We start from the raw sequence: 26,565 nt of genomic DNA, 5'->3' as shown, positions 1-26,565 counted from the left end.
TGACTTTAAAAAAAAGAAAGTTTTCACAGTCTTTGAGAAAATTAGGACAGCAGTTGAAGCAGGAGTAACAATGTCACAAACAAACAGTAACTATTAAAATGATCAACTGAATGATCAGCATCATCATCAGGAGATAAAACCAAATTGAAACATTTACAAACATGCTAGGAGTAGAGAAGTTAAGGATGCGAGAGCTGACTTCATAATTCAACAGGAAAGTTTTATTTGCTAAAGATCGAGCATCACCATCTTAAGAATCCCTGTGCCAGATTTATCAGATGACGGCATAGCCTCCCTCTGCCTGAAGACGAGCATGTGAAGAAGAATAACAAAATAAATGGGTGATTGGTGAATGACTGGTCAGTTCATGATAGGTGGGCTTGTAAGGCACTTTTCTATTGCTTATTTTATCTTTATTTCAAAATCTACAAGATAATTTTCAGCAACAATAAATTTAATTCACTGTGCTGCTGCAAGGGCAGGGCATTATGCTGTTACTCAATCAACATGCAAACATTGATGTGTTTAAAAGAAGTTTTCAGATTATCAACAAATCTGTTAGTTCAGCTCCAAAAAAAAGAGACATTGTATTACTGGCGTATTACTGGTGTATTACTGGTGTAGCATGACACATGCTTATAAATTTGTTGATCCTTTTTAGCTACAGGTGCTGAATAATAAAAATAAAAAGTTATCTTTGATGGTAAAGCTTTTGCAGTTATTTTCAAATCAGCTACATTGGAAGCTTTTCACAGATCCACTGCAAAGAAGCTGCACATGATAAATCATTCCAAAGTGTGCTGTCATGTGTCCTGATATGTGCACAGTCCTCTTCACCCCACTTTGGGTCGTCATTGCCATTGTCTGGTTGTTCACTTGCCCAGAACCTGAAATAAAAACATTCAACCACAGAATCAAATGAGAAATATTTCTATTGTACAAAAGAAAAGAAATGCCAAGACAACAATGACTGGAACTTAAGTAGGTTGTAAATATGACCACTCTTTGAACCTGGAGCCTGAAGGTGGCCAAAACAATAAAACATTATTTTAAAGCCATTTTGTTTGACAGTGAGATACAAGTTCCCATATTTTATTCATTTATGCACACAAGATAAATTTGTACACAGACCAAACTTTCATGGAGAACTATGACGCTAACTCACGTCATACATCACAGAAACAATTAGATGAGTGTATACACGATTATTTTCTCCTGCTTAACCGATCCTAAAAAGCTTTAAACCAGCCCTCTCGATCATATTGAAACTTCTTTCCAATCGAAGCTGATCAGCTGACATGCTTACATGACACATTTTTATTCTGGTTAGATGTTTGATCAGATTAAAAGTAGGTAGTGTCAGCACTGAATCAAAGTGAAAACTTACGTCAGATTCAAGGGACTTCCATCCACCCACCTCCAGGTCCCCTCAGTTTCCATGTCATTTAAACCAATCCAAGTTGGTTTCTTGGTGAATATAGAGAAAAATGTCTGTTCAACATGAAGAACAATATATTTAATTTTGAATCACAATGCAGTACTTCACGTTACCAGTTTTATCTAGATATGTACAATTTAATATCCTCACAAATGTTTCACTAAGAATAAATTTAATAACTATATCAACATTGTTTTAAAAAAAGAAATATAATAATACAATTAATGTGATTAAAGATACTTTGAGAAAATTAAAATACTTGTTAACAAACACAAAAGATCTCTGTCTTTGGTCTGCAAGTTCAGTTTTGATTAGTGTTTTTAAAATATTTAAATGGCCGTTATACTAAAACATAACAGGTGCTAAATACGAAAATATACAAATAGTTCAATACACAACATTTAAGACATTTAAACTGGAGTCTAGAAACTCTTTACCTGTTCTTCATCGTTGTCTATCACCACCAGATCTGCTCCTCTGCCTCTGCAGTCTTCTCTGCCTTGATCCCAGGAACCAGATGTTGTAGAAAGGAGGTAACAAGAACAGCTGAACATCTTCCATCCTGCAGGACATGTTTTCTCTGAAACATATAGATATATACATTTTTTGGTAATATCTATTACTTATTGTTGTTGCTGTTTAAGAAGAAACATGTTTAAAAGGCCAGTTGCATTAGTAAGGTAGATCCCCTCCTCCACTCAGCCACAGAAGTTTAATATTAAGTAAAGTTTTTGTGTTTTTGGTTTCTGTGATCTTTTATTCAAAAGAACATCAGGAAATGTAGCTAGAGAAAGGGGGATGACATGCAGCAAGGGGCAGACTTTGAAACTAGATCTGTGTCAATGAATTTCAGTTTTCATACAGGCGGCTCGTTTACATTTCTCAGTAACATGAAAGGACTCACTTTGTGTGGACAAATGTTTAAGCTTGTTCATTTCTTCAGTTAGTTTACTGAGGTTGGCTTTTAGCTGGTTTCTCTCTTCTGTCAGGGAGGACAGATTGTCCTTACTGGCCTGAAGACGCTCACTCAGATGGTCTTGGTTGGCGAAGGGATCTGCAGCCATCTCACCAGAGATATGATCTGAAATTAGTCAAAACACATGCTTGTTGATTAAAATAGTAACGTAGTTCTGATCAAAATGTTTCTGTATTTTAGTCAAAGGTCAGAATGTTTTCTAATTCTGTTTGACACTAATGAAATATGTTCAACTAGAATGACACTTGTATGACCATGAATGTTTACTCGATGTTTACTCAATACTAAAATATAAAACAGACGTTTTTTAACACAAAGAAAATAAAATTATTGAACCCGATCCATCCTGCAGGACACTTGTTCCCTGAAACCAACATTTATTCATATCTATTACTGGTTGACGCTTCTATTCAAGAACAAAACTGATGCTGAAAATGTTATTGTTTATTAAAAGGTAGATCCCTTCCTTTACCCAGCCACAAAGCTTTTTTTTTTGTTTTTTTCCTTTTTGTTTTCCTTATTTTCCCTTTATTTGTTATTTGGTCATGAAGGTTAGCTTGTCATTTGTCAACTGGTCTGAAGGAAAACGTTTTTCAGCAGCAACTTAAGCTAGTAAGGTATTTTACTTTCTAATAACTTATTAGTGGAGATGCACAGACGTATCTGCTTAACATTGGTTCTGTCTGACATTTTGCTTGTTGACTCCAGTCAGCCTATATTGACAATGTTCCAAATAATTGTGTCTACTAGGTGACTTGGGTGACATTAATATGGCAATTAACTCTGCACACATGATACGCACAGCATTATGCATCGCAAAGAAAACTATCCCTGTGAACTGGAAAACCAAAAATAATCTGTGTATTCAGCAGTTTAGGAATCTCTTAGTAGACCACATCAGTAGTGAGACAATGTCTGACTCCTCAAAGAACCATTTAGCTGAATCTCATTCCTACTGGTCCCCTGTGCTTAGCTCCATCACTTGGTGTAGGTGGAGCACTGTGACCTTGTCGTTTTGGGGGTTGGAAAATGGCCAGAAGTGACCGGTGGTTGCGGGTTCTTCATGGTTTCCCGGGACCGGGCTGCTCTGCGGTGGGGGTGGCTCTGGGTCCGGCCCTGTCGGGGCTGTGGGCGCCAGCGGTTGGGGTCGCTTCATGGCGGGAGGGTGAGGCAACTGGTGGTGCCTGGGTCGGTGGGCGTTGGCCCTGGGCTGTGCTATTCTGGGGTGGGGTGGGAAAGGGTTCTGGGCTCTGGTGCCTGGGGGTGGTCCCCCCTCCCTCCGGGGTGGTGAGGTGTGTATGTGCCGGGGGTCTGGGCCTGCCTGGATGTGCTGCCATGGTGTGGGTTGGTGCATGCCTTGGTGGCTGGTTGCCGCCCCGGGACCCAGGGTATGGGGTGTAGGAGGGGTGTAGGGGTTTGAAGGGGGTTTGAAGGGGTTATAAGGGCAGGTGCTGGGGTGTGACACAGGGATGTTTGTATGTTCTGTGTGTGTCTATGCTGTGGATGATATGTGTGTGGGTAGGTTTGTGTGTGTGTGTGTGTATGCATATACTAGGATGAGTGGGAGTGTGCAAGATCATAGGTGAGTAGGTGGGCTGGGGAGGGATGACATAATCCTGAGGGAGGGGCCTGTGTGGGTCTGGGCGTGGTGCGTCATGGATCAGGGCTCCCGCTACCATCCTTCTGCTCCTCTCCTTCCCCCCTGGGTGTCTGGTGGGTGGGTGTCTTCTGGGGTCCGTGGCGGCTCATTGGCTGCAGTTGCAACGTGGCCTGGTCATGGGGGGCGGCTGCCTCTGGCCTGTCATGCCCTGGGGGGCCTCCTGGGGAACAGGGGTGCCTAGTGCTGCTAGCAGCTCACCATCCGGAGGGAGGTTCTCTTCCCTTCGGACTTACATCCCCAGACCCCTCTTCTTCCCCGCTCTCTCCATTTCTCCTACATACTCTGCATGCTGACAGTCACTGAGTTGTCCAGTGGGTTTATACACTAAGAGATAATTCTTTTTTTTTCCTGTGAGTATCTGGTAGCTGTTATGCTACTTTCATGATATGTCTTTTTGATTTGGTTATTATTTAAGAACTCTTAATGAATAGAAGCTCTGTTTTGGTTTGTTATTTTGTAAAAGTTGTAGGAAATTTTCTGGTGTGTTCATGTACAGGTGTAACAGTTTGTTGTCTGGTGATGGTGTGGATTGAAGAGTCGTTGCCTTCTCTCTGTGATGTTTTGTCTCCTTTCTTCTTTCCCTTTTGCTTCTCTTTGCTATTTTCCATATTTTTCTGTCCCCTCCGGTCAGGCCCAGCAACATTACATAGATTCCGTGATGCAAAGTAAATAAATGAATCAGATTATCAAGAGGAGCCTTGCCCATAGGCTTCCCCTTGGCAGAGCAAATTTGTTCAGCACAATACAGCAACCAGATTATCATTTTGCTTGCTATGATGCTGGACAGGACAGATTTAAAAAAACAAAAAACAAAATACAAACAAAAAAAACAAAAACAAAACAAAAAAATTCATTCATACTGATAATGTTTCCTATTTTGGTCGGTCTATCTGAACTCTTTACACTTTTTTTATGGCAGTTTTACTAAGTAACCAAAATATATGAAATAAAAATAAGATATTTGCTAACACCAAACATAATTCAATGCAACTTAAAAACAAAAGACAACAGTAAATGGTGCAAGTGTAATAGCAGATTCAGTGATGAATAATGACAGTACTACACAGTGAGTGGTAAACAATATTGCTGTGCATTTATGAGCCAGTTGTGCAAGTCGTATCTACAACGATCAGATGCCTGATGCATGGTTTGGTTTGCGGTGAACTTGTACAACAGCTAAAATCACACGGTGTACCTCTGCCTTTAGTAGATAATTATACTCCTGATAATAAAGACTAAAAGTATAAAAATCATGCGCTCACAGCACAATTAAGAGCATTCATTAATTAATGCTATCATTAATACTATCGTCTTAAAATCAACAAGTTATGTGTTTTTCAGAGAAATCTCATGACTAGTTATTTTGTCATGTTTAATTTAGTAAGGTATAATGTCATTCAAAGTCTGGCTGCAGAATGTTAGTTTTGTCTATATTAAGTCTGGTCAAACTCGGTGGTTAACTAATGACACAAAGACTCACAGTGGACACCAAGGACGATGAGTCCAGCCAGCAGGCAAACACTCAGGAGCCCCAGGCAGAAGATAACAGCTAGATAAAACCTCTTCTTCTTAGGGTTGCTTGAGCCTGAGCAGAGACAAATTAAACATGAATTTAGTAAATTCTCCAGCATGAATAATGACAGACAGAAAACTATATTGCTTACCTTTGGGATGGGTTGCAGGAATTGAGCAGACAGGTTGGCCATAGTCAATATTGGAATATATTTCCTCCATTGCTCATGAAGATGCTGACTTTTTACCAGACTTTCTGCAGTACCAGCTGAGGTATGGGCTTATTGCGAAACCAGTTTGAGTTTCCATTAATGTTTTCTACCTAATACAGGAAGTCCTATATTTAGAAGTGACCCTTGTGGTAGTTTATAGTTTCCACTATAAGTTTTGTTTAGTGGGGGTTTTCAGTAGAAGCTTAGCTGATCTCTAAGGATGGATTCTTTCTCCAGGGAACTTGATGAGAAACTGATTAAAGTTTTTAATTCATAGAGACATTAGACTGATGACATACCGATGTAAAACTGTGCTTATATTACATACTTGTGTGGCCCAAATCACTATTTATGCTTTTCAGTGAGTCAAACCATGTTTTTAAAAATGTATGATTTCTTTATTTTGTCACTTTTTTTTTAGGAAAAAATAATACATACCAGTAATCAAGAAGCAAACTTCACACCGCAGTGCCAATGCAACTAAAGAAATACAACTATACAAGTACTGAACATGAAATTAATTGAAAAAGAACATGGTATTCATTAAAACTAATTAATACCTTATTAACCCCTCACCCTAATTTCAAGAACACCTGACCTACACTGCCTCCCTCCGGTTAGCTAACAGTAAAACTGGGATCAGTTGAGCGTATTTAAAGAGCGAGATAGAGAATCTAAAGAGATGGATGGAGAAAGATATAAATAGAGACAGAGTTCCTTTTTGGTAACCATGGCTTGGCCTTGTATTGATGACCCAGCAGAGGGCATACGCTTAACTCAACGGGCATTTATGCCACCAGCCCCATGGGTTTTTAGGGACAAGACCCCCACCAGTAGCAGTGGTCTCTGACATCGTCTTGGTATCTACAGTGCAACATATTAACAGCTCAACACGTTTTGAACAAACACATTTCTTCAAAGATATCAATTAATGAAGATATTTGTGGAAAATGTAAGAATAAATAAAATGTATACATCTCTTACTGGTTCTGTAAGGGTATCCAATTCCCGGCAACACCAACACACTGAGAAGCACAGATGTGTGAAAAGTAACACATTTCTCAAAGAAAATAGCACTTTAAAATGCGATTCGTTTAGAAACCTAAAAGGAAAAAAGTCAGACGTGATGCTGTGCCAGTCCCTTCAGAAAATGCCTTGGGATACCAGACAGTCCAGTCCAGATCCAGAATACTCCGGGTTGTCCTTGGCCCGCCAGTTATCAACTAGGAGGTGCTCCAGCAGGACTCTTCACACCGCAGTCCGAGCCGTAATTCACAAACCGGCAAACTCCAATTGGCTGCAGTTTCCTTAGCAGGACTTCTATTAAGAAGGGGAAAAGGAAATTTAGCAGAAAATGCAATTAATTGCGACATTTCATGCGATTAAGAATTTTAATAGTTGCTCAGCACAATCACAGAGCAGCTGAATTATTAAACACTGTTGGCACCGATGTTCATAAGCACAAGTCAGCTGGCATTTAAAGGAGAAGAGAAAACAGTGACCATGAATCCTGTTAAACATAAATCATACAAGCTTGACCAGAGTCAACCAGTCAACACTAACCAGCATTACGACAAAATACTGAAGCACACGTTTCTGCCACATTAAACATATATGTGTGGTTTGGATGGTATTTCTATCGATTTTAAATCTGAGGAGAACAAATCTGTCCTCTGATTCAGTTTTTTTTTTTTTTTTTTTTGTCCTGTCCAGCATCATAGCAAGCAAAATGATAATCTGGTTGCTGTATCATGCTGAACAAATTTGCTCTGCCAAGGGGAGGCCTATGGGCAAGGCTCCTCTTGATAATCTGATTCATTTGTTTATTTACTTTGCATCACGGAATCTATGTAATCTTGCTGGACCTGACTGGAGGGGATAGAAAAAGATGGAAAATAGCAAAAAGATGCAAAAGGGAAAGAAGAAAGGAGACAAAAACATCACAGAGTGAAGGCAACGACCCCTTCAATCCACACCATCACCAGACAACAACCTGTTACACCTGTACATGAACACACCAGAAAATTTCCAACAACTTTTGCAAAAAACAAAACAAACACACACACACAAAAAAAAAAAACAAACAAAACAAAACAAAAACAAAAACTGCTAGTCATTAAGAGTTTTTAAATAACCAAATCAAAAAGACATATCATGAAAGTAGCATAACAGCGACCAGATACTAAGTCACAGGAAATATATATATATATATATATATATATATATATATATATATGTATATATATCTTAGTATATAAACCTACTGGACAACTCAGTGACTGTGTCAGCATGCAGAGGATGAGGAATGAGGAGTGATCAGTGATGAGGAGTGGTGAGTGAGATCGTGCAAATGCGACCACGCCTCTACGGAGGTCAGAGGCAGACCAGGGCAGCCCAGAGACCTGGGCCCTCAGCAGCAGCCCTAGAGCACTAATCCAAGCTACCCCACCTCGAAGACGACTCCAGCCCCACCCAAAGGGCGGCAGAGGAGCCCCAGCAAGAGCCCCCCACGGTCTTGAGGCACAGGTCCCAGTGGGCCAAGATCAGCAGCCGCCGGCCACCCAGGTCAGGCCACACTCAGGAGCCCCAGGCAGAAGATAACAGCTAAATAACACCTCCTCTTCTTAGGGTTGCTTGAGCCTGAGCAGAGACAAATTAAACATGAATTCAGTAAATTCTCCAGCATAAATAATGACAGACAGAAAACTATATTGCTTACCTTTGGGATGGGTTGCAGGAATTGAGCAGCAAGGTTATTATAGTTAACGAAAACTAACGAAAAAACGAAAACTAAAATTAAAAAACATTCTCGTTAACTGAAATAAAAATAAAAACGAGAGTTTTTAAAAAAACGAAAACTAACTGAAACTGTATTGTGTGTTTACAAAACGAACTAAAACGAACTAAAATGAAAGTAAAAATGTCCTTCGTTTTCGTTTTTTGTAAATTTATTTCATAGATAAGGCCTCGGGGTTGATATGAAATCTATTTACTTCGCTCTGCCGGATTTACGCCAGGTGTCTGCGTCGTACGGTCGTGACGTCACGTGTCAACAGCGTGTCCGCGAGCGCCGCTAGCGTGATGCTACGGAGAAAGTTAGGAGAAAGCGAAGAGAGTCCTATTTGGGATTTCTTTCGTTATGACCATGTCAAAGATAAAGTGTCTTGAAGAAGAAGCAGGTGGTTCAATATGTGGAAGGAAAAACCACGAATCTGAAAATCCATTTGAAAAGCTGCACATGAAGGTTAACCAAAAGCACCTGGACCAGGTAGCCTTTCTGCCCCCCTACACGGAAAGATAAGCTTCAGCCAGGCCGAGCAGTAGAGATGTGACGTTCATGAACGAATCGATTCTTTTGAACGACTCTTTTAAATGAACGATGGGAACCGATTCACAGCTGTGAGCCGTTCATTTGTGAGCCATTCTTTTTATATACAAATTTTTGACACTGCCTTCATCAAATCAAATCAAATCTAACTTTATAAAGCGCTTTTCATGCCATAGGCAACACAAAGTTCTTTACATGATTAAAAGCATAAGAATAAAAACAATGAAATCTTTCACACAGTCACACGCACACACATATACACACACACACACCAAGCCCAACCCCCCCCCCCCCCCTTCCAGCTAAAAATGACTGAATGAATAAGTAAATGAATAAATATGTAAATAAGAAGTAGTACAGTTGAGTAAAATGAAAATAAAATGAATAACGTGTGACACAGAAGTCTGATATCCAACACTCTCCATTCATGTGAAGCATCTGTGGGCAGAGAGTATTGTTTAGAAACAAATACTGTGAGTTCTATCCAAAACATTTACTAGAATTTGCGCTGAATGCTCAGGTTTATCCTTTTTTATCTATATTTTTCCTATAATTTTTTAATCTTGTATAGTAGATTTTATATAGGTACATATTTTGATTGTTTGTCATTCTTATATATTGTGAAATTTTGTAAGATATTGTGAGAATGAGCCAGTCTTTTGAATGGCTCTTTGAAAGGAACGGCTCCTCAAGATCCGGCTCCCTTCAAAGAGCCATAAATCCCATCTCTACCGAGCAGCATGGGGAGGGAACGTGAGTCACAGACACACTCTCAGTTACACACACACACACGCGCGCGCGCGCAGAAACAGACCTACACACATAGTCACCCACAACATCTTGAAAAGCTGAATTTTAGAGGCTTAAACTCGTTTTTGTTTACAATGTTGGACAGCAGGTTATGTATGTTTAGAATAGAAGGCAAGGCAGTTTATTTGTACAACACATTTCATGTACAGGACAATTCAAAGTGCTTTACATAAAACAAAAGCATTACAGATATTAAGAAATAATAAAAGACAGCAACACATAGCAAGAATCACAATAAAATTATAAATTATATTAAAATGATTAAAAGCAAGATAAGTTAAAAATTTAACATGCAGATTTCATGCATAGGCGCATGAGAAAATAAATGTTTTTAACCTGGATTTAAAAATGTCTACATTTGGGGAAAGTTTAATCTCCACTGGCTGTTTGTTCCACTTGTTTGCAGCAAAACAGCTAAATGCTGCTTCTCCATGTTTAGTCTGGACTCTGGTCTGGTCTCTGGTCTGGTTTCTGGTCTGGACTCTGGTCTGGTCTCTGGTCTGGACTCTGATCTGGTCTCTGGTCTGGTCTCTGGTTGGGACTCTGATCTGGACTCTGGTCTGGACTCTGGTCTGGACTAGTTGACCAGAGTCTTTGGATCTAAGACCTCTGCTAGGTTTATATTCTCTGAACATATCACAGATGTATTCTGGGCCTAAACCATTTTGGGATGTAAACAAGCAGAAGGGTTTTAAAATCTATTCTGTGACTGACTGGAAGCCAGTGTAAAGATTTCAAAACTGGTGTGATGTGTTCATATCTCTTAGTCCTGGTTAAAACTCTAGCAGCAGCGTTCTGGATGAGCTGCAGATGTTTAATGCTCTTTTTAGGAAGTCCTGTTAAAAGACCGTTACAGTAATCCAGCCTACTGGAGATGAATACATGGATGAGTTTCTCTTGGTCTTCCTGGGAGACTAAACTTTTAATTCTGAAAAGAAAAGAAAAGCACATCAGCATCCAGCTGATTTATGAGTATCTTAACCAGCTGCTGGCTCTGTGTTCTCCCATGTCCAGTATAACATGTGAGGTCTTGTACTGATAATCAGCTGCAGTGACTTGTTCTAAAGCTGCTGCACCTTTAGTGCAGTTCTTTATGTAGGTAATTATTAATTGTTTCAATGAACTCTAATTTAGAAAAAACAAACAAAAAACTAAAACTAACACTAAAACTAATAAAAACTAAACTAAAACTAAGCATTTTTTAAAAACGAAAACTAATAAAAACTAGAAAATGTGCTCTAAAAACTAATAAAACTAACTGAATTTGAAAAGAAAAAGTCAAAACGAAATAAAAACTAAAACTAATAAAAAATCCAAAACTATTATAACCTTGTTGAGCAGACAGGTTGGCCATAGTCAATATTGGTATACGCGTCCTCCATTGCTCATGAAGATGCTGCCTTTTTACCAGACTTTCTGCAGTACCAGCTGAGGTACGTGCTTATTGCGAAACCAGTTTGAGTTTCCATTTATGTTTTCTACCTAATACAGGAAGTCCTATATTTAGAAGTGACCCTTGTGGTATCATAGTTTGCACTATATCTTTTATTTAGTGGGGGTTTTCAGTAGAAGCTTAAACCCAGCCTAAAACTGTCAGTTTTGCATGCCTTATTAAAATGTGTGTATGTATGCAGATGTCTTAAGATCCTCTGCCTCAGTTCATTTTTCCGTCATTTGTAAATTAAAAGCAACCAGATACCTTTCTTTTCTGAACTGCTTACAATCACTTTAGTTATCAGACATTATACCAGATTAAAGAAAATATTATTTAGTTAATAAAACAGTTAATGTGGTGTACCACAGAGTACGACAGCCAACCTGTAAACAAGCTGAGATTGTTGTTGCTTTGTATCTGTATACACCCCATCCTGACAGCCACCAGGACAGGAGCAGCAGTAATCATTTGGGAATAATAAGTATGCAAAACTTAACATGTTCAATCTGAAGCACATGTTTCTGCCACATTCAAAATATATTTGTGGTTTGGATGGTATTTCTATCTGTTTTAAATCTGAGGAGAACAAATCTGTCCTCTGATTCAGTTTTTAAATTTTTTAAAAAAGCAGATTTTCTCCATAATGTAATATAACAATAGAGTAATTATACAAGAAGCTGTGAACTACACCGAAAGTTTCAGACGCTCGTTCAGTCAGCTTTGGAAGGATGCTGAGTTTGCAGCGAGAGTTTGAAGAGTTAAAACCTTAAAGCATTTTAACACGTTATAAATAAAAATCTCAAAGAGTTCACCTGTGCATCTGTGTTCAGAGGCGCTCCAGCTGGCTTCTGCTCTTCTTCAGATGCATTTTGGGAACTGAAATATCTTTTAGGATGGTGGTGGTGCAGTCAATTTCACCACAAAATAAAGAAGTGAGGAAACCCCTTACGTCTTTGTTTTATTTCTTTATCTTTTACTACCCTGACGTCTGGACAACTCAGATATGGAAGTGAAAATGGAGAGGTCTGTATGACCAGAAGATTCCTGGAATAACCCTTTCATAAATATCTGTATTAGTTAAAATCAACTGTACTTTGAAAAAAAAGTGAGAATGATGGATAGAAATTTTGGTGAAATTTTCAAAAGGACAAAAGATTACATTAGAAATTCTGTCAGGACTTTAACAGCTTCCCCAGAAGAATTTATAGAACTGACAGAGGAAATACCCTGATTTAGATTATATTGAGAGTATAATTAGATCAACTTACACATAAAGAAATTAATGAAAATAGTCAAAAGTTAAGAACTGTTAGAATTAAGAGCAGTTAGTAATTATAGTTAAAAGTATTCTGATTATTTATATGAGTGTTCAGCTCTGGTCCTGAAGGGCCACAGTCCTGCAGGTTTCCTTGTGTCTCTGCTCCAACACACCTGAGGTATGAAAGTATGGAGAACTGATTGAACTACATTCAAATTTATAGTAACCTGCTTATAAAAGGCTGGGTTACCCTTAGATACATTTTAACAGTCACTTTTCACATTAATATGAAAGGTTTTAGATAAATAATAAAAAAAAGTTTATATAAAAACATTGGTGAAAGGGTTCAAACTGTTAACATATAATGCAGATATCACCATGAAGCTTTCTTGGTGATAACTGAAATACTTTTTGTAATGAAAGTGTTTTATATTTTTTTAATGAAATATGATTTATTATAGCAGTTTCATAGACAACAGAAATACAGGCCACACAGCATGATACAAAACAGTCTGTATCAGATCATTTCTTGCACATCTTCAACAAATTAGATCAGTATTAAAACTTCATTTAGTCTTAACTCTACAACTTGGTCATTTTAACCACACAATGCAAAAACATGTCTTAGTGAGTTCTGCTTGCTTTTGGGAAATACGGATGATGGGTCATTCCAAGGTTTTTCTTGCAATTTAGAAAACTTTCCCACTTTTAGACAAATGGCATAAATGTTTGTGTAACTGACCACATGATGAAATGTGAACCTGAATTTAGGTTGAACACATAAACACATCACATTTCAGATGCTTTTTATTTACTAAATCACTTAATCTGCCCAGCTATGTTTCACAGGTCCATCTGAAAGCTGAAGATCTAGTCTTCATACAATGAATGTGAAGCATAAAGCTCATAAATCTTAATCCAACACTGCTGCATGATTAAAATGGCCACAAGAACTTAAGCAGTTTTACAAACTGTGCAAGCTGAAGAGCTGGTTTGTTTATGGCAATTAAATATAATTTAAAACCCTGATGTGGTGAGTTTTTATATATGTAAGTTAATTTATGCCATCAGATCTTTCTATTCAAATGCATAAGATATTATATAGCATGAAAAACAACAACAATAAAGCAGGAATTCATTGTGCTGCTAAAAACAAATATTCTGTTTGAAAACAAGAAGGAATATTTCGTGCTCTGAAGCAACACTTACTAAATGTTTATAAATGTGTTTTAAAGTTGCATCTTTTTGGTAACAGTTTCTGTAGAAACAAAACAAACTATAGCTATAGCTGTAAAGATTTACAAATATTCCCTTTAAGCAGATTATATTGGTCCTTTTTCACAGATCCACCACATAGAAGCTGTACAGTTAACATCATTCCAACTTTTCATGCCAAAATTTCTAAGTTGCACACAGTCCTCATCACCCCACTGAGGGTCTCCACCATTATCAGGCTGATTTGTGTCCCAATTCCTGGAAGTTCAGAAAACAGCTAAATTATTACACAAAATTATCAAGTTTATATGAGAATGGAACGAGAAACATTTTAGTTTATAAGCAAAAAGAAAGAAAAAGCTGTTTTGACAAGACGACTTTTGTGTGTGGCAGGTACCTGCATTTTTATTCTCTCTCTAGTTAGTAATTAAACCCCAAAAACCTCAGTAAATACTTAAAAGTTTAATCTTCTAAAATATTTCCCCACACCTTAAATGATGTAGTAAATCTAGTGAATATGTACATTAACCTCAGTTGCATCTCCACTACTGCCCTGGTTGCTGCTGCTCATCTTTGGCTCGTCACTGTTTGGTTTGACTGCATCAGCAGCTAATAATGTGTTGCTGAATACTAACACAAACTCTGATGTTCCACCTTCCAAGCTGACACGTTCTAAGGAATGGACTAAAGACAACTGAGAATAAGATGAGAACAACGACAACAAAAGTAGCACTGAACAAAATGAACACGTACGTTAGAATCAGGCTAGTTCCATCCACCCATTTCCAGATCCCTTCTCTTTCTTTGTCACTTAAACCAATCCAGCAGAGTTCTTTGGCAAATTTAGAGAGAAATTCCTGTTTGGAAGAAGCAAAAAAGAATTTTTGTAATGTAGTGTGAACAACAAAGAAAAAACTAAATATAGTTAAGGGTTTATAACCAGATAAAAGTAGGATTGCAGCTTAAAACCATGTGTGGCCATGATGGGGCCATTACTATCACTCAGGCACTGAAAATGAGTTATTTTCCTGCATACCAAAACTGCATCACATACAAATATTTCTTTTTGGCCATTCTTATTTAGAAACGCAACACAAGCATCACCTTGTTTAAGAAGACTGTGTTCATGCTTGCACAAGGGCCCACAGTGGTTCACTTCTATTAGCACTCTGGGGGCTCCTCTGTAACCACGGTGTAACCCAGCAGAGAAAACGACTTCTTTACCCTTTTATTTGTCACAATACAACTGTGTACTTTTATTTTGGAAAAAGGAAATGTAATTCTCTCCCTCACTTGTTTTCCTGTTCGGGTGGTCATGTTGTGTGATAGTGGCTTTCCGACTGGTTAAGAGTAACGTTAGTCCCGCCTTCCAGGCAGTGGGCTTAATCGTGCACTAGCTCATGTTTTTGCACTTGGAGAGTGAGCGAGGCAGGCAGTAGACGGTCTGCACTAAGCTGTATGAGTTACTACGGAAGCGTGGAGCTGTCACCAAAAAAGAAAAAAAAAAAAATCGGACCTTATCACGTTATAACGTGATATGTTTATTGTAAAAACGTAAAACGTATCACGTTATAATGCGATAAGTTTATTATAAAAACGTGAAACCTATCACGTTAAAACGTGATAAATTTATTATAAGAACATAGCCTGTACTGTATGCAGATGTTGTTACGACCTATATTGGAGCAAAATACATTTTATGGAAAATATGCTCATCAAGCAGAAACATTTTAGTTCTTTTTGACAATGATTAATTGTTCTACTCTGGTTTATTGTTGATCATTGTCAAAAAGAACTGAAATGTTTCTGCTTGATGAGTATATTTTCCATACAATGTATTTTGCTCCAATATAGGTCGTAACAACATCTGCATACAGTACAGGCTGTGTTCTTATAATAAACTTATCACGTTATAACGTGGTAAGGTCCGATTTTTTTTTATTTGGGTGGCAGCTCCACGCTTCCGTAGTTCATCAATACTGACATGACAAATAATTTTATTCTATGGTGATATAAACATAGAAACAGGTCTTGATTACACCCTAATTTCACTCAGGCTCCATATCAGACACTGTTGTGGAAACTGTGGCAACAGCTTCCTTTGTACATTGGAGTGGATGGTATATCGTTCAATCTTTGGCATTCCCACATGGAATAAAGTCTTCAGTATGTGTAGCCTGCCAAAAGTCCAGTCCATTTCCCTCATGTACTCTGCCACCTTGTGGTGATTCAGTAACAGCAGCTGTGTAAGGAAATAGAATATTAGAAGTTTTCCTGCGCTGTACTGATGAAACCACTTTTCTAGACTCCATTTACATTTACTATTGAGAAAACTGCACAAAATGACCTACCCACTGGAAAAATCTGAATGAAAATCTTGATTTTCCGCTTTGGCAGATTAAGTTGTTCACCATGTTATATGACGGCTTGGCACAGATAGATTTCAGACGTTCAACGTAACTTAGCCAGCAAGGAATAATGGCTATGAACAGTTCACAGCACTGTGATCACTGTGAACAATCATTATAATCCTGGTTACTTGTTACCCACTAGGCTTTAATATCTATCTATCTATCTATCTATCTATCTATCTATCTATCTATCTATCTATCTATCTATCTATCTATCTATCTATCTATCTATCTATCTATCTATCTATCTATCTATCTATCTTTATTATTATTATTATTGTCATCGAACATAATAATATTGTTTTGTACGAGTCAACGCAGTATGTGCTTGCACAATGCTACGTGTTAATCTAGGCTTTTAATTTGAAAGAATTATTCTAACTTCCAGGCTGCCTGTTAACATGTCTTCATCTTTCAATTCAGAAGGAAAAATTAAAAAAAGGAATTACCAAAATCCAAAAACAGGGCGGATTTTAAATTAGGTTGTTCTTGTTTTTCGTCTTTGAATTCTGGTAAAAGGCAAGGAAAATCGATTCTGTTTATCCGTTTTTCCGATTTTGATTGTAAATGAAAAAACAGAATATCGACGGTACTTCAATTTTTCCAATTTTGGTTTAAAACGAAAAAACGAATTGCCTGAACGTACACGGACCGTGCACCCCTCTCATTAGACATATGTACGTAGATAATAGTCATTAATATGCTGGCCAGTTCTTAATAATTGTTAGTGGTTCATTGATCCCGTTTTTCATGCTATGTTGCTACAGGTTATATTTCTAAGTAGCAGAGTGTTAACAGGACATGATGGTCAAAGCAGGACAGAAAGACTGTACTGAGCCTAATGTTTATATAGGTGTGTGTACTATCCCACATGTGAAGACGGTGACAGTGGAGGACAAAAAAAGGTGTTCGCGTGTTCTTCATACCAATATAATGCTCTGACTTTTCTAATGTGAATATTCATTCTCGTTATAGATTTGTAATTTTATGTTGTAAGATTTCAGATGTTTCATAACTTTATTGCTAAAAGAATCTTTGGAATTTGGATCATTTCTAACCTTGATTAGAAAAGTATTTTTTCAAGAAACAGAACACTTCTGGTTCTGTCAGCCTACTGTGTCTGTGTGAATGAATGAAATACAACTGCTATTTTAATGTTCTGGCTTGCTGTGTGTATAACAGGTGAAGAGATGCTGCACCTTGGATGAGTTTAAGTGCTTGTTATAATGCAACAGTTTTGTACAGTGTGGATGGCAACAATTATCAATAAATAATCCTCAAGAAAGGCCACTGCCTCAAGGTTCGAACCCCCCCAGCACAGATTCAAACCAGCGACCTTCTTGCTGTGAGGCTGCGGTGATAACCACCACACCACCATGCAGCCCAGTTCCTTTATGAACTGTCCATAGCTAATAGCTATGTATGTTATAGCTTTATATGTTTGCTACTTTGTTCAGGTTTTTCATGATGGTGGTACTTGGTGAACTCGATATTTTCTCAGGTGGTACATACTGTAAAAAGTTTGAGAACCACTGCTCTATAGGATTCAAGATCTCCAGCAATTACCACCAGAGAGTTCCTCTGCTTCGAGTTTCAAAGAGACTGAAACCAGATGTTTGATGGACGTGTAAACATCTGCTTTTGGATGGTGGAACATCATCCTCCACAACGCTCCTGATCATGCGTTTTATTGAGAGGACAAGACCAAAGACCACAAGAAAACTGTATGACTCTGGCCCAGTTCCGTGGTGGCGTGGCCACTGGGCTGAGGTGGGTGGTGGGGGCCAGAGGTTGGAAAACCATCCAGGTCTGCTGACCAGAGACAGAACATCCATGTGGTGAGAAGGGTCATTGGGCATAAAATCAAAAGGCGGTTTGCCATCTGACTGATCCCCGGCAGAGCTGACTCGGAGATGGAAGCAGTCATGTGACCATGTGACCCTGACGGTGAGACCGTTCTGATTTCATACCATAAATAGTTCATGATTTTATACAAAACTCTGTTAATACACTGAAGTTTAACAGATCTTATCTTTTATGAAGAGAAGATGCTAAAAGCAAACGAAAGACAGCTTCAGTTCTAGAGTAGGTCTGCACATAAGACTAGTTCACAGCTGGAACAAGAGACACATACATGTACACACACATTTACATGAACGAACACACACGCTCACTGCAATGAAGTATCTGCTTGCTACTGACGACATGACAACATCACATGACATGACATGATGAACTACTACCCCTGTCTTGTTTTGAAAACAGAGAACATGTTTAGCGAGCTGGTGGCAACAACCTTTCCACAGTTATCCAACACTGATCGGCTCATTGTTTTAAAAGAAAGAGAAATTAGTAAAACGAGATGAAAATAATATTTTCTTTATTTGATCCCTTCAGATGCATCCTAACGGTGATTCACTGACACATGAATTTATATTTCCTCTAGATTACCGTCTAACCGCTGACTCAGGATCTGATAAGATGGTATCTCTCTCATTCTTACAGCTGAAGCAGTGAGAGTGAGTAAAACCTTCCTGCCAGAGGTGTAAATGCCAACATACTGATCCTTATGTGCATTTATGTAAATACCGAATGGCAGTGTCCCTGCTTGGTTCTCTGTGGTGATGCAAGCTGCAAGTCCCCTGATTTCCTGAGAACTTTAAGTGTGTGCGTGATTTGCACAAAAACTGCTCGTGTGTCTCTGGGTCCTGATAATTTTATTTTTGCTCACATTTGGTTTAAGTTAAGGTTTTGAATATCTTTGTTTCCAGAATTTATAATAAACCTGAAACAGCTTCCATTTTGCTCTTAAAAAGGCTGCATAATAACTTTGACCCGTGGTCTCATGTGTGAACCATAACATGCCGCATTTAGGGGTTATTTGCAGCCACATCCAAATATACTGGAATGATTTTCTGTGATCTGTCATGGCTCATTGGTAAATTAAAATAGATAACATGGCTCTTTGAGATCAAGATCTCAAACATATATATATATATATATATATATATATATATATATATATATATATATATATATATAAAAGAAGAAAAATACATGCTATTTTACTTTTAAGAATCAACACTGAAGGCCTGATCTATATTTCAATCAAGCAAACTAAGGATTTGAAATCTGTCAAAGAAAAAAAGAGGATGGATTAATAAACAGTTTGCTTAGAGGAAAATAAATCCCTGGCACTTAGAGAAAATGGTGATTAATAAATGGTAAAAAAAAAAAAAAAAAAAAAAAAAAAAAAAAAAAAAATTAAAAGAGCTCCTCTTTTAACTGTCAGCAAATAACCAGATGGAAATTAGTTAAAGTAAAAGAAAGGAAACTTGAAAAACTAGTTCCACAAACCTACATTAATATAGATAAAATAGTTTTTTTTGGTTGTTGTTGTTTTCTGCAATAACATGGGAAAGTGCACTGTAAGAATTAATACAGAGGTACCGGGAGAAAATACAAACTATTTCATAATAATGTGATATCCATGGATGTTTTAAACTGATTCTCTTGTAAAATAAAATAAAGGATTTGCAAAAGAACAAAAGAGAAAAAGCTGCTTGAGCAAAATCTGGCTAATGATGGACACATAATTAACAGAAATTCAAATTGGCCTCATGTACATATGATCTTGGAGTTTAAAGAATTGATTAAGAAAACTTCAGCAGACTTCATGTCTTTCCAAAACGATGCCATATTGGCCTTCAAGGATCCTCCTACATGCAAGGAAAACCTACCTGCTCTGATTTGGCTTTTCTGCGCAGAACGAGTGACGTAACTGACAAAGTTCTGACTGACCTGAACGAACAGACTGACGTTTACTTGACCTTTTCCTTCCAGCAGGATTTTCTTACTCTGCTTCCACACAGGGATGGTTGCTGTGTTTCATAATGCTGCTAACTCTGATGTTATTAACCAGAAACACCTTTATTTTCCTGATAAGCAGGACTGATGACGTGGATGTGCCTACAGGAAAAGACGTCTACACTAAAATCTCTTTTGAATATGTGTGTGTGCCTTTTGAAAATCAAACATGATATTGACCCTGTGACATTCTGGGATAAACTTTTACAGGCTGATGATGGCTGCTTTCACAGGGGTGATACCGGAGCAGTGGCCTTCAGGATCAAGTCGTACAATTTGGTTATTTTATAATAACTTGTTTTTCTAGATTACAGGAACAAGCAGATTTTATAATAAATATCTGACATGTTTATGTTGGCATGTGCATGTATGACACTATCCTGTGGTTTGAGTGAATGTTGATGTGTTTTAGAATGTTTGTTTGTCCACATCTTTCTAAAAAGCTGGTTGCTCTGGCGACGCAGACACCAGTCTAAAAACCGGACGGTAAGCTGGTTTTGGACGTGTCTCGGGTTGCTGACCTTGGCAGGCACCGTTACTTCTGTCTGTCTCACTCTGCCGTCTCTCGCTCGACGTCTCCCTACTTCTCCTCCTCGCTCCCTCTCTCCTCTGCCCCTCCCTTCACACTCTCTGCTTTGCATGCTGACGGCTCTCTACCTCCTCCTGACCTGTATGAGGATGTGTAACCGGACAAGGTTGAACCTCAGTCCATTTCAGGTTCTCTCTAGCAGGCCTCCTGGTCTTGGAACTAAGCCTGCCCAACCTGGAATCGTCAATGGTGAGGATTCAGTGTTGGTTTATTCCGAAACCTTTTCCTTGTGCTTTCTGAGGCTTTACAGGTGGTGACATCAGCTCTCCCAAAATCAGCTGAGGATGGTTTTCACACACACTGATGCAGGGTGGCTGGACTGTAGGTGAGGACCCCAGAGGGAGCATTGAACGGCTCAGAGGTTCACGGGTCCTTACCAGGGGCCCCTGTGGGAGGTCTTCCTGGCCAGCCACTGCAACCGTGCACCAGCACCAGCGGGAAATCTTCAATCTTCACCGCCCCCCTCCATCTCCATCTCTGGGGTAGATCTCGACTCATCTGATCCACCAGGATGAAGCAACATGGGTTGTCCTGTCCCCTTTTCCCTGAGTGGTGACAACTAGTAACAACCATGGCCTACGGGAGCTTGAATGCAGATGTTATGGAGCCATACTCATCTGCTTCATTTCTTTTCTTCTTCACATGGAGGCTGACAGCCACAGGAGTGGGTGAAACGTCACCTGATTGATCATCATGATGAGCAAACTCGTTCTGGCTGAGCAAACCACTCTGAAATTCACAAATTCCAGCTGTTCTGTCTGTCCCCTGATCCCCTTTGCTACACCTGAGCATCATCGTTTTATCTTAGGACTTCCTCACGCTGTAATATTATTTCCTGCAAATTGTGTTTTTATTGTGAAAACAGATTTCCATGTCACATGTCTGATGTAGTCCTCATTTGTAAATTATATTAACACAAACTAGGAGTTTTATTGAAACATGTAATTATAATTCATGAGATAAAAACTTTACATTTTTTTTCTTTTATTTGCAACACATAAATAGTTAAAGTGGAAAAGAACATTTCACCTGTTCTTCAGCGCTGTCTATCACCACCAGATCTCCTCCTCTGCCTCTGCAGTCTTCTCTGCCTTGATCCCAGGAACCAGATTTTGTAGAAAGGAGGTAACAAGAAAAAGTGGACATCCTCCATCCTGCAGGACATGTTTTCTCTGAAACATATAGATATATACATTTTTTGGTAATATCTATTACTTACTGTTGTTGCTGTTTAAAAAGAAACATGTTTTAAAGGCCAGTTGCATTAGTAAGGTAGATCCCCTCCTCCACTCAGCCACAGAAGTTTTATGTTAAGTAAAGTTTTTTGTGTTTTTGGTTTCTGTGGTCTTTTATTCAGACAAAGGGGGATGACATGCAGCAAGGGGCAGACTTTGAAACTAGATCTGTGTCAATGAATTTCAGTTTCCATACACAGGGCTCGTTTACATTTCTCAGCAACATGAAAGGACTCACTTTGTGTGGACAAATGTTTAAGCTTGTTCATTTCTTCAGTTAGTTGACTGAGGTTGGCTTTTAGCTGGTTTCTCTCTTCTGTCAGGGAGGCCAGATGGTCCTTACTGGCCCGAAGACGCGCATTCAGTTGGTCTTGGATGGCGAAGAGATCTGCAGCCATCTCACCCGAGATATGATCTGAAATTAGTCAAAACACATGCTTGTTTTGCGACAGACTGGTGACTTGTCCATGGTCTACCCTGCCTCTCACCTGTTAAAATGCTGGGATAGGCTCCAGCTCACCCGCGACCCGTAATCGACCAAGTGGTCAAGAAAATGAATAAATGAACATGCTTGTTGATTAAAATAGTAACGTAGTACTAATCAAAATGTCTGTATTTTAGTCAAAGGTCAGAATGTTTTCTAATTCTATACCACAGAAACAACTGGAATGAGAGTTTGGACCATTCTCACTGATGTCCCACGTTCGTGTTCGCTGCCACGTTGGGTGGCAAAAAGCTAGCTGGGACCTGCTTCTGCTAAAGTGATGAACTGTTTCTCCTCAGGGATGTCACTAGCAGACTTCAGACTTTCCAAACCACTTCAACACTTATGTGGTCAAGGCAGACAGCAATATATTGACAAAAATTGTACCTGTTGGTCAGAGTGCGAACCATACCGTGGGCTTAGGGGGAGCCGCTTTTTTGCATTTCCTATCTTTTTTCGGCAAGTAAGAACATGATGCCAGCTGATATTACAGCTTGCCCTACAGAACATAAGCGTGCCAATACATAATGGTTAACAGCTCTTATGCAACAATAATACATAACAGGTGCAAATGTCCCTTGCAAAAAAAAATTTTACCACTCTTTTTGCGAAGATCAACTTACATAGTTAATATTCCCCACATATCACACACGTACACAGCGATGCTTGCCATACACAATATAATGAGCAATGATAGTTTCCCATATTGTAAATAGTTAAAGCAGGTCTTACCTTTTACGCATTTACTTTTATTTTGTATTTAACGTAGATCTACAGGAAGTTTAACTTGGAGCGCCGCCAAGCTTCAGTGGTCACAATAATTATAGCATCCATAGTCATGCTTTAGGCTACAGTGAATTTGTGAGCAATCAACATACATTTTATTGTCAGTATTATATAGCTCCCCCAACATTTCATAAATCCTGTTTCTAGGGGAGCTCGTGTTTCATTAAGGGGAGCTATAGCTCCCCCAGCTCCCCTGTGGTTCGCACCCTGCTGTTGGTGCTGAAAATCCTTGTGATTTTCTAAATTCCTGGTTCAAAAACTCCTTATCTTGACTTTTAAAAATACCTAGTCAATTGACAGTTGCACTTCACAGGGACAGAATTTAAAGCATACAACTCAGATTAGAGGCTCATATAATATTAATATTTAATTATTAATTATTAATATTTCGTGGCAGGATGGGTATCAGACCTTCAGCTGTGGAAAATGCCCCAAACAAAGTATTCCTCTTCATGTCAAAGCTGAGTAAGAAAACAGCAGATGCAGATAACGTTAATACGATGTATAAATTAGGAATGTCCCAGTGATACATTTAACGTTACTAACAATTACTGTCAGAAAACATTGCTATTTTTACTGAGACCACAGAAGATAATACATGTCCATCTTTTCAATAACACTAAAAACTGCCGTCGACGTGGTGATCCGCGGTGAAGGTTCAGTTTGTCTAATATCCAACCAGTTTCACTGTGGTCCCATGTAAGAAGCTTGAGAATGTTTTGTTCATTTGCTGCTTCACAAAAAACAATTACGTATAAAATTATTAATTGACTGTCCTCTCGGTTACACATGAACAAGGTTTTTGTATTTCTTGTTGAATGAACAACAATATCTGTTCAAGAATTAAATGAACAATATAATTTTTAAAAACTTTAACGTAATTTGTGCTTCTTCTTTATTTCCCTGATCATTGCAATGTAGTTATGATCAATTTTCATTTGCTGTGAAGAAGGAAATATTGCTGCTGTGGTCTTGGTCTATTAAAATGGTTCACATCTTCAAATGTTTTCATAAAAGATGATGACGACAAATTTATTTAATTGACAAACGTTTTTTATGACAATAACGAGACAGTGATGAGCTAAACATGGCTCTCTGATGACTAAAACATGACGCGACTTTTGTGAGATTTTGTTGATGAAACGAGATGAAAATGTTCGAGGTCTGATTGTCCGACATTTAAAAATGCACAACATTTTTGCCTGTTGTGAGCGTAATCTGTCAATCAGCGATGCTGCTGCATCTTGGCCACGCCCACCACCAGACGTGCAGCGCACACACAGACGAGAAGTTTATTCACTCATAGATGAATGATGGCGGCAGCATCGACGAAGGGGTTCAGTGGTCGGAAGCAACGAAACAATATATGGACGTATTTTAACTACGATCCATCATAATTTCACTGGCAGACCAGGTCAAGTTGAGCATTTGTTCCTCGTCCATTGCTCATATTTTTGCCATGTGTATGTTCAGGGTGGAGTATTGCACTTTAGAAAATTCTCAGAAATAAAACCACAGTTACCAAAGTAAAAATGTTGTTCTTTGTTTTTTTGGTGTAGTTGATTCCACAGTTAGCACTTATGTGTGCAATGCATAACCCTAAGTAGATCAGAAAGTATTTGCTGTTGGTTGGGAAACCTTCTAAGTCTAAAACCATTCATTTTAATTTTGTAATTACTGATGAAAATAACCCAAAACAACCTCACAATGTGTTGCTATATGTTGATCTGCTGTTTTCTTGTGTGACATTTTTGTATGATGAAGTAGGGCATCAATTCATGAAAAAAGTTGAAATATAGAAATAAAAGCTTTCTGCCCAACAGCAGTTAAGTATAGCATGTCAGCATTGCATCCCTGTTGATGGAAAAGTCTCAGCTAAAGCTATCAGTCTGGTTAAAGATCCGGTTATTATGCAAATGCATTAAGGTTAACTTGTTTTATTAATTGTAATACTTGTTGTAACCTGTCAACCTTGATTCCACTTTTTAATACGTATTATTGACCTAAATTAATTTGTTTAAAAACTAATACTTTATTATTTGACTAAAACTAGACTAAAACGTTTTTGAGTTTTCGTCGACTAAAACTGGACTAAAACTATCAAATTTAGAAATGACTAAAACTAAAGGTTGTCCTGAAGACTAAAGCTAAGACTAAAACAGACCAACAAGCCGTGAGCTATCAAAGATAGTTTCTTATGTTTGATTGAGAAAAGGATGGTGCTATTCAACAGCAAAACCCTCATTCTGTCCATATTCAGGCTGGTGAAACTTTGCAGTTAATTATTGAGAAAAATACTCACGTTGGACACCAAGGACGATGAGTCCAGCCAGCAGGCAAACACTCAGGATCCCCAGACAGAGAATAACAGCCAAATAAGTCTTCTTCTTGGAGCTGCTGGAGCCTAAGCAGAGAAAATAAATGTGAATCTAATGAATTAATAAAACATTAATAATGACAGACAAGAAAATACATCTTTATCAGCTCATTCTTACCTCTGGGATCTGTTGCAGGAGCTGGGCAGGCATGTTTGTCAAAGGCAGCATTCTCATATATTTCTTCCATTGCTTGAAAGAATGCTGGTTTTTGACCAGACTGTCAGGTCTGCAGTTACACATTAAGTAAAGTGCTGTGGGTTTTGGTTTATATTTATGGCCCTTTTAAAAAGGAAGTCATGTATTCAGAGGTGACAGTCACTGTCACAATCTAAAGAGCTATTTTCACAGTATAGATGCATTTGTACAGGAAACTTTATTGCACTTTTTTTTCTATTAGAGCCTATATACATGCTTGTGCAACCAAAATACCGAGTTTGTACATTTAAGTGAATCACATCGCATTTTTCAAAGAAAAACATTCAGTTTAGCTTTGGCACAGACCAGCATATGTTAGCTTAATGTATGTCTTACATAAATTAGTTAACACAGACTCTCTGCACCTGTTGCTCTGTATAAAACTGCAGACAGAAAACTTGCATAAAGTGTGGAAAGAAGTTTGACAACACACCTCAAATGACTTAATGATTTCCATGAATTACAGTCTTTAAGCTTTCATTGTTTCAAGAAACTGACCAAACATAAAAAGCCAAAACGCTTATTCACTTTTAAAAGTAATTTAATAGAAATAAAGCTCTGAGTAGAGACTAGAAAAAAAACAAAATATACAACAGTATTGACTAAAACGTTATTTTCATTCACCGTTGTTTGTGTTAAACTGAGCTGCATCAGGAGTTGCCACACATGTAAACTGTGAAAGTATTGCAGCTTTAGTTTCAGCCGTCCATTAGACATGGTGTTTACTGCAAAGATCTTCTACTGAAACAGTTTTTTTTGTTGTGTAACAGCTGTGG

General features: G+C 38.3%; 3 protein-coding genes across 3 annotated transcripts in view; all 3 read right to left on the bottom strand.

The window, feature by feature from the left end:
• Positions 1-600: 600 nt before the first annotated feature.
• On the bottom strand, positions 601-6,252 carry LOC121650215 (CD209 antigen-like protein A). Its single transcript, XM_042001600.1, has 6 exons — positions 5,739-6,252; positions 5,555-5,659; positions 2,343-2,519; positions 1,876-2,018; positions 1,388-1,491; positions 601-887 (listed from the first exon to the last, which is right to left on the bottom strand). Exons 1-6 carry the CDS (start codon positions 5,806-5,808, stop codon positions 734-736), a joined length of 753 nt encoding a protein of 250 aa, XP_041857534.1. The 5' UTR covers positions 5,809-6,252; the 3' UTR covers positions 601-733.
• Positions 6,253-11,290: 5,038 nt separating this feature from the next.
• LOC121650217 (CD209 antigen-like protein C) overlaps positions 11,291-26,565 on the bottom strand; it is a 36,200-nt gene continuing 20,925 nt past the window's right edge. Inside the window, exon 8 of the mRNA XM_042001604.1 lies at positions 11,291-11,418. Coding sequence (XP_041857538.1) covers positions 11,378-11,418 — 41 coding nt within the window. The 3' untranslated portion in view covers positions 11,291-11,377. The remainder of the gene's footprint in view (positions 11,419-26,565) is intronic.
• Positions 13,086-25,826, bottom strand: LOC121650216 (CD209 antigen-like protein C). The gene is made up of 6 exons (XM_042001601.1): positions 25,712-25,826; positions 25,519-25,620; positions 22,185-22,361; positions 21,741-21,883; positions 14,598-14,701; positions 13,086-14,102 (listed from the first exon to the last, which is right to left on the bottom strand). The coding sequence occupies exons 1-6, from the start codon at positions 25,779-25,781 to the stop codon at positions 13,952-13,954; spliced, it is 747 nt and encodes a 248-aa protein (XP_041857535.1). The 5' UTR covers positions 25,782-25,826; the 3' UTR covers positions 13,086-13,951.

Source organism: Melanotaenia boesemani, chromosome 12, assembly GCF_017639745.1.
Source record: "Melanotaenia boesemani isolate fMelBoe1 chromosome 12, fMelBoe1.pri, whole genome shotgun sequence".
Taxonomy (NCBI): Eukaryota; Metazoa; Chordata; class Actinopteri; order Atheriniformes; family Melanotaeniidae; genus Melanotaenia; species Melanotaenia boesemani.
This window is presented reverse-complemented; position numbering and strand designations above follow the sequence as displayed.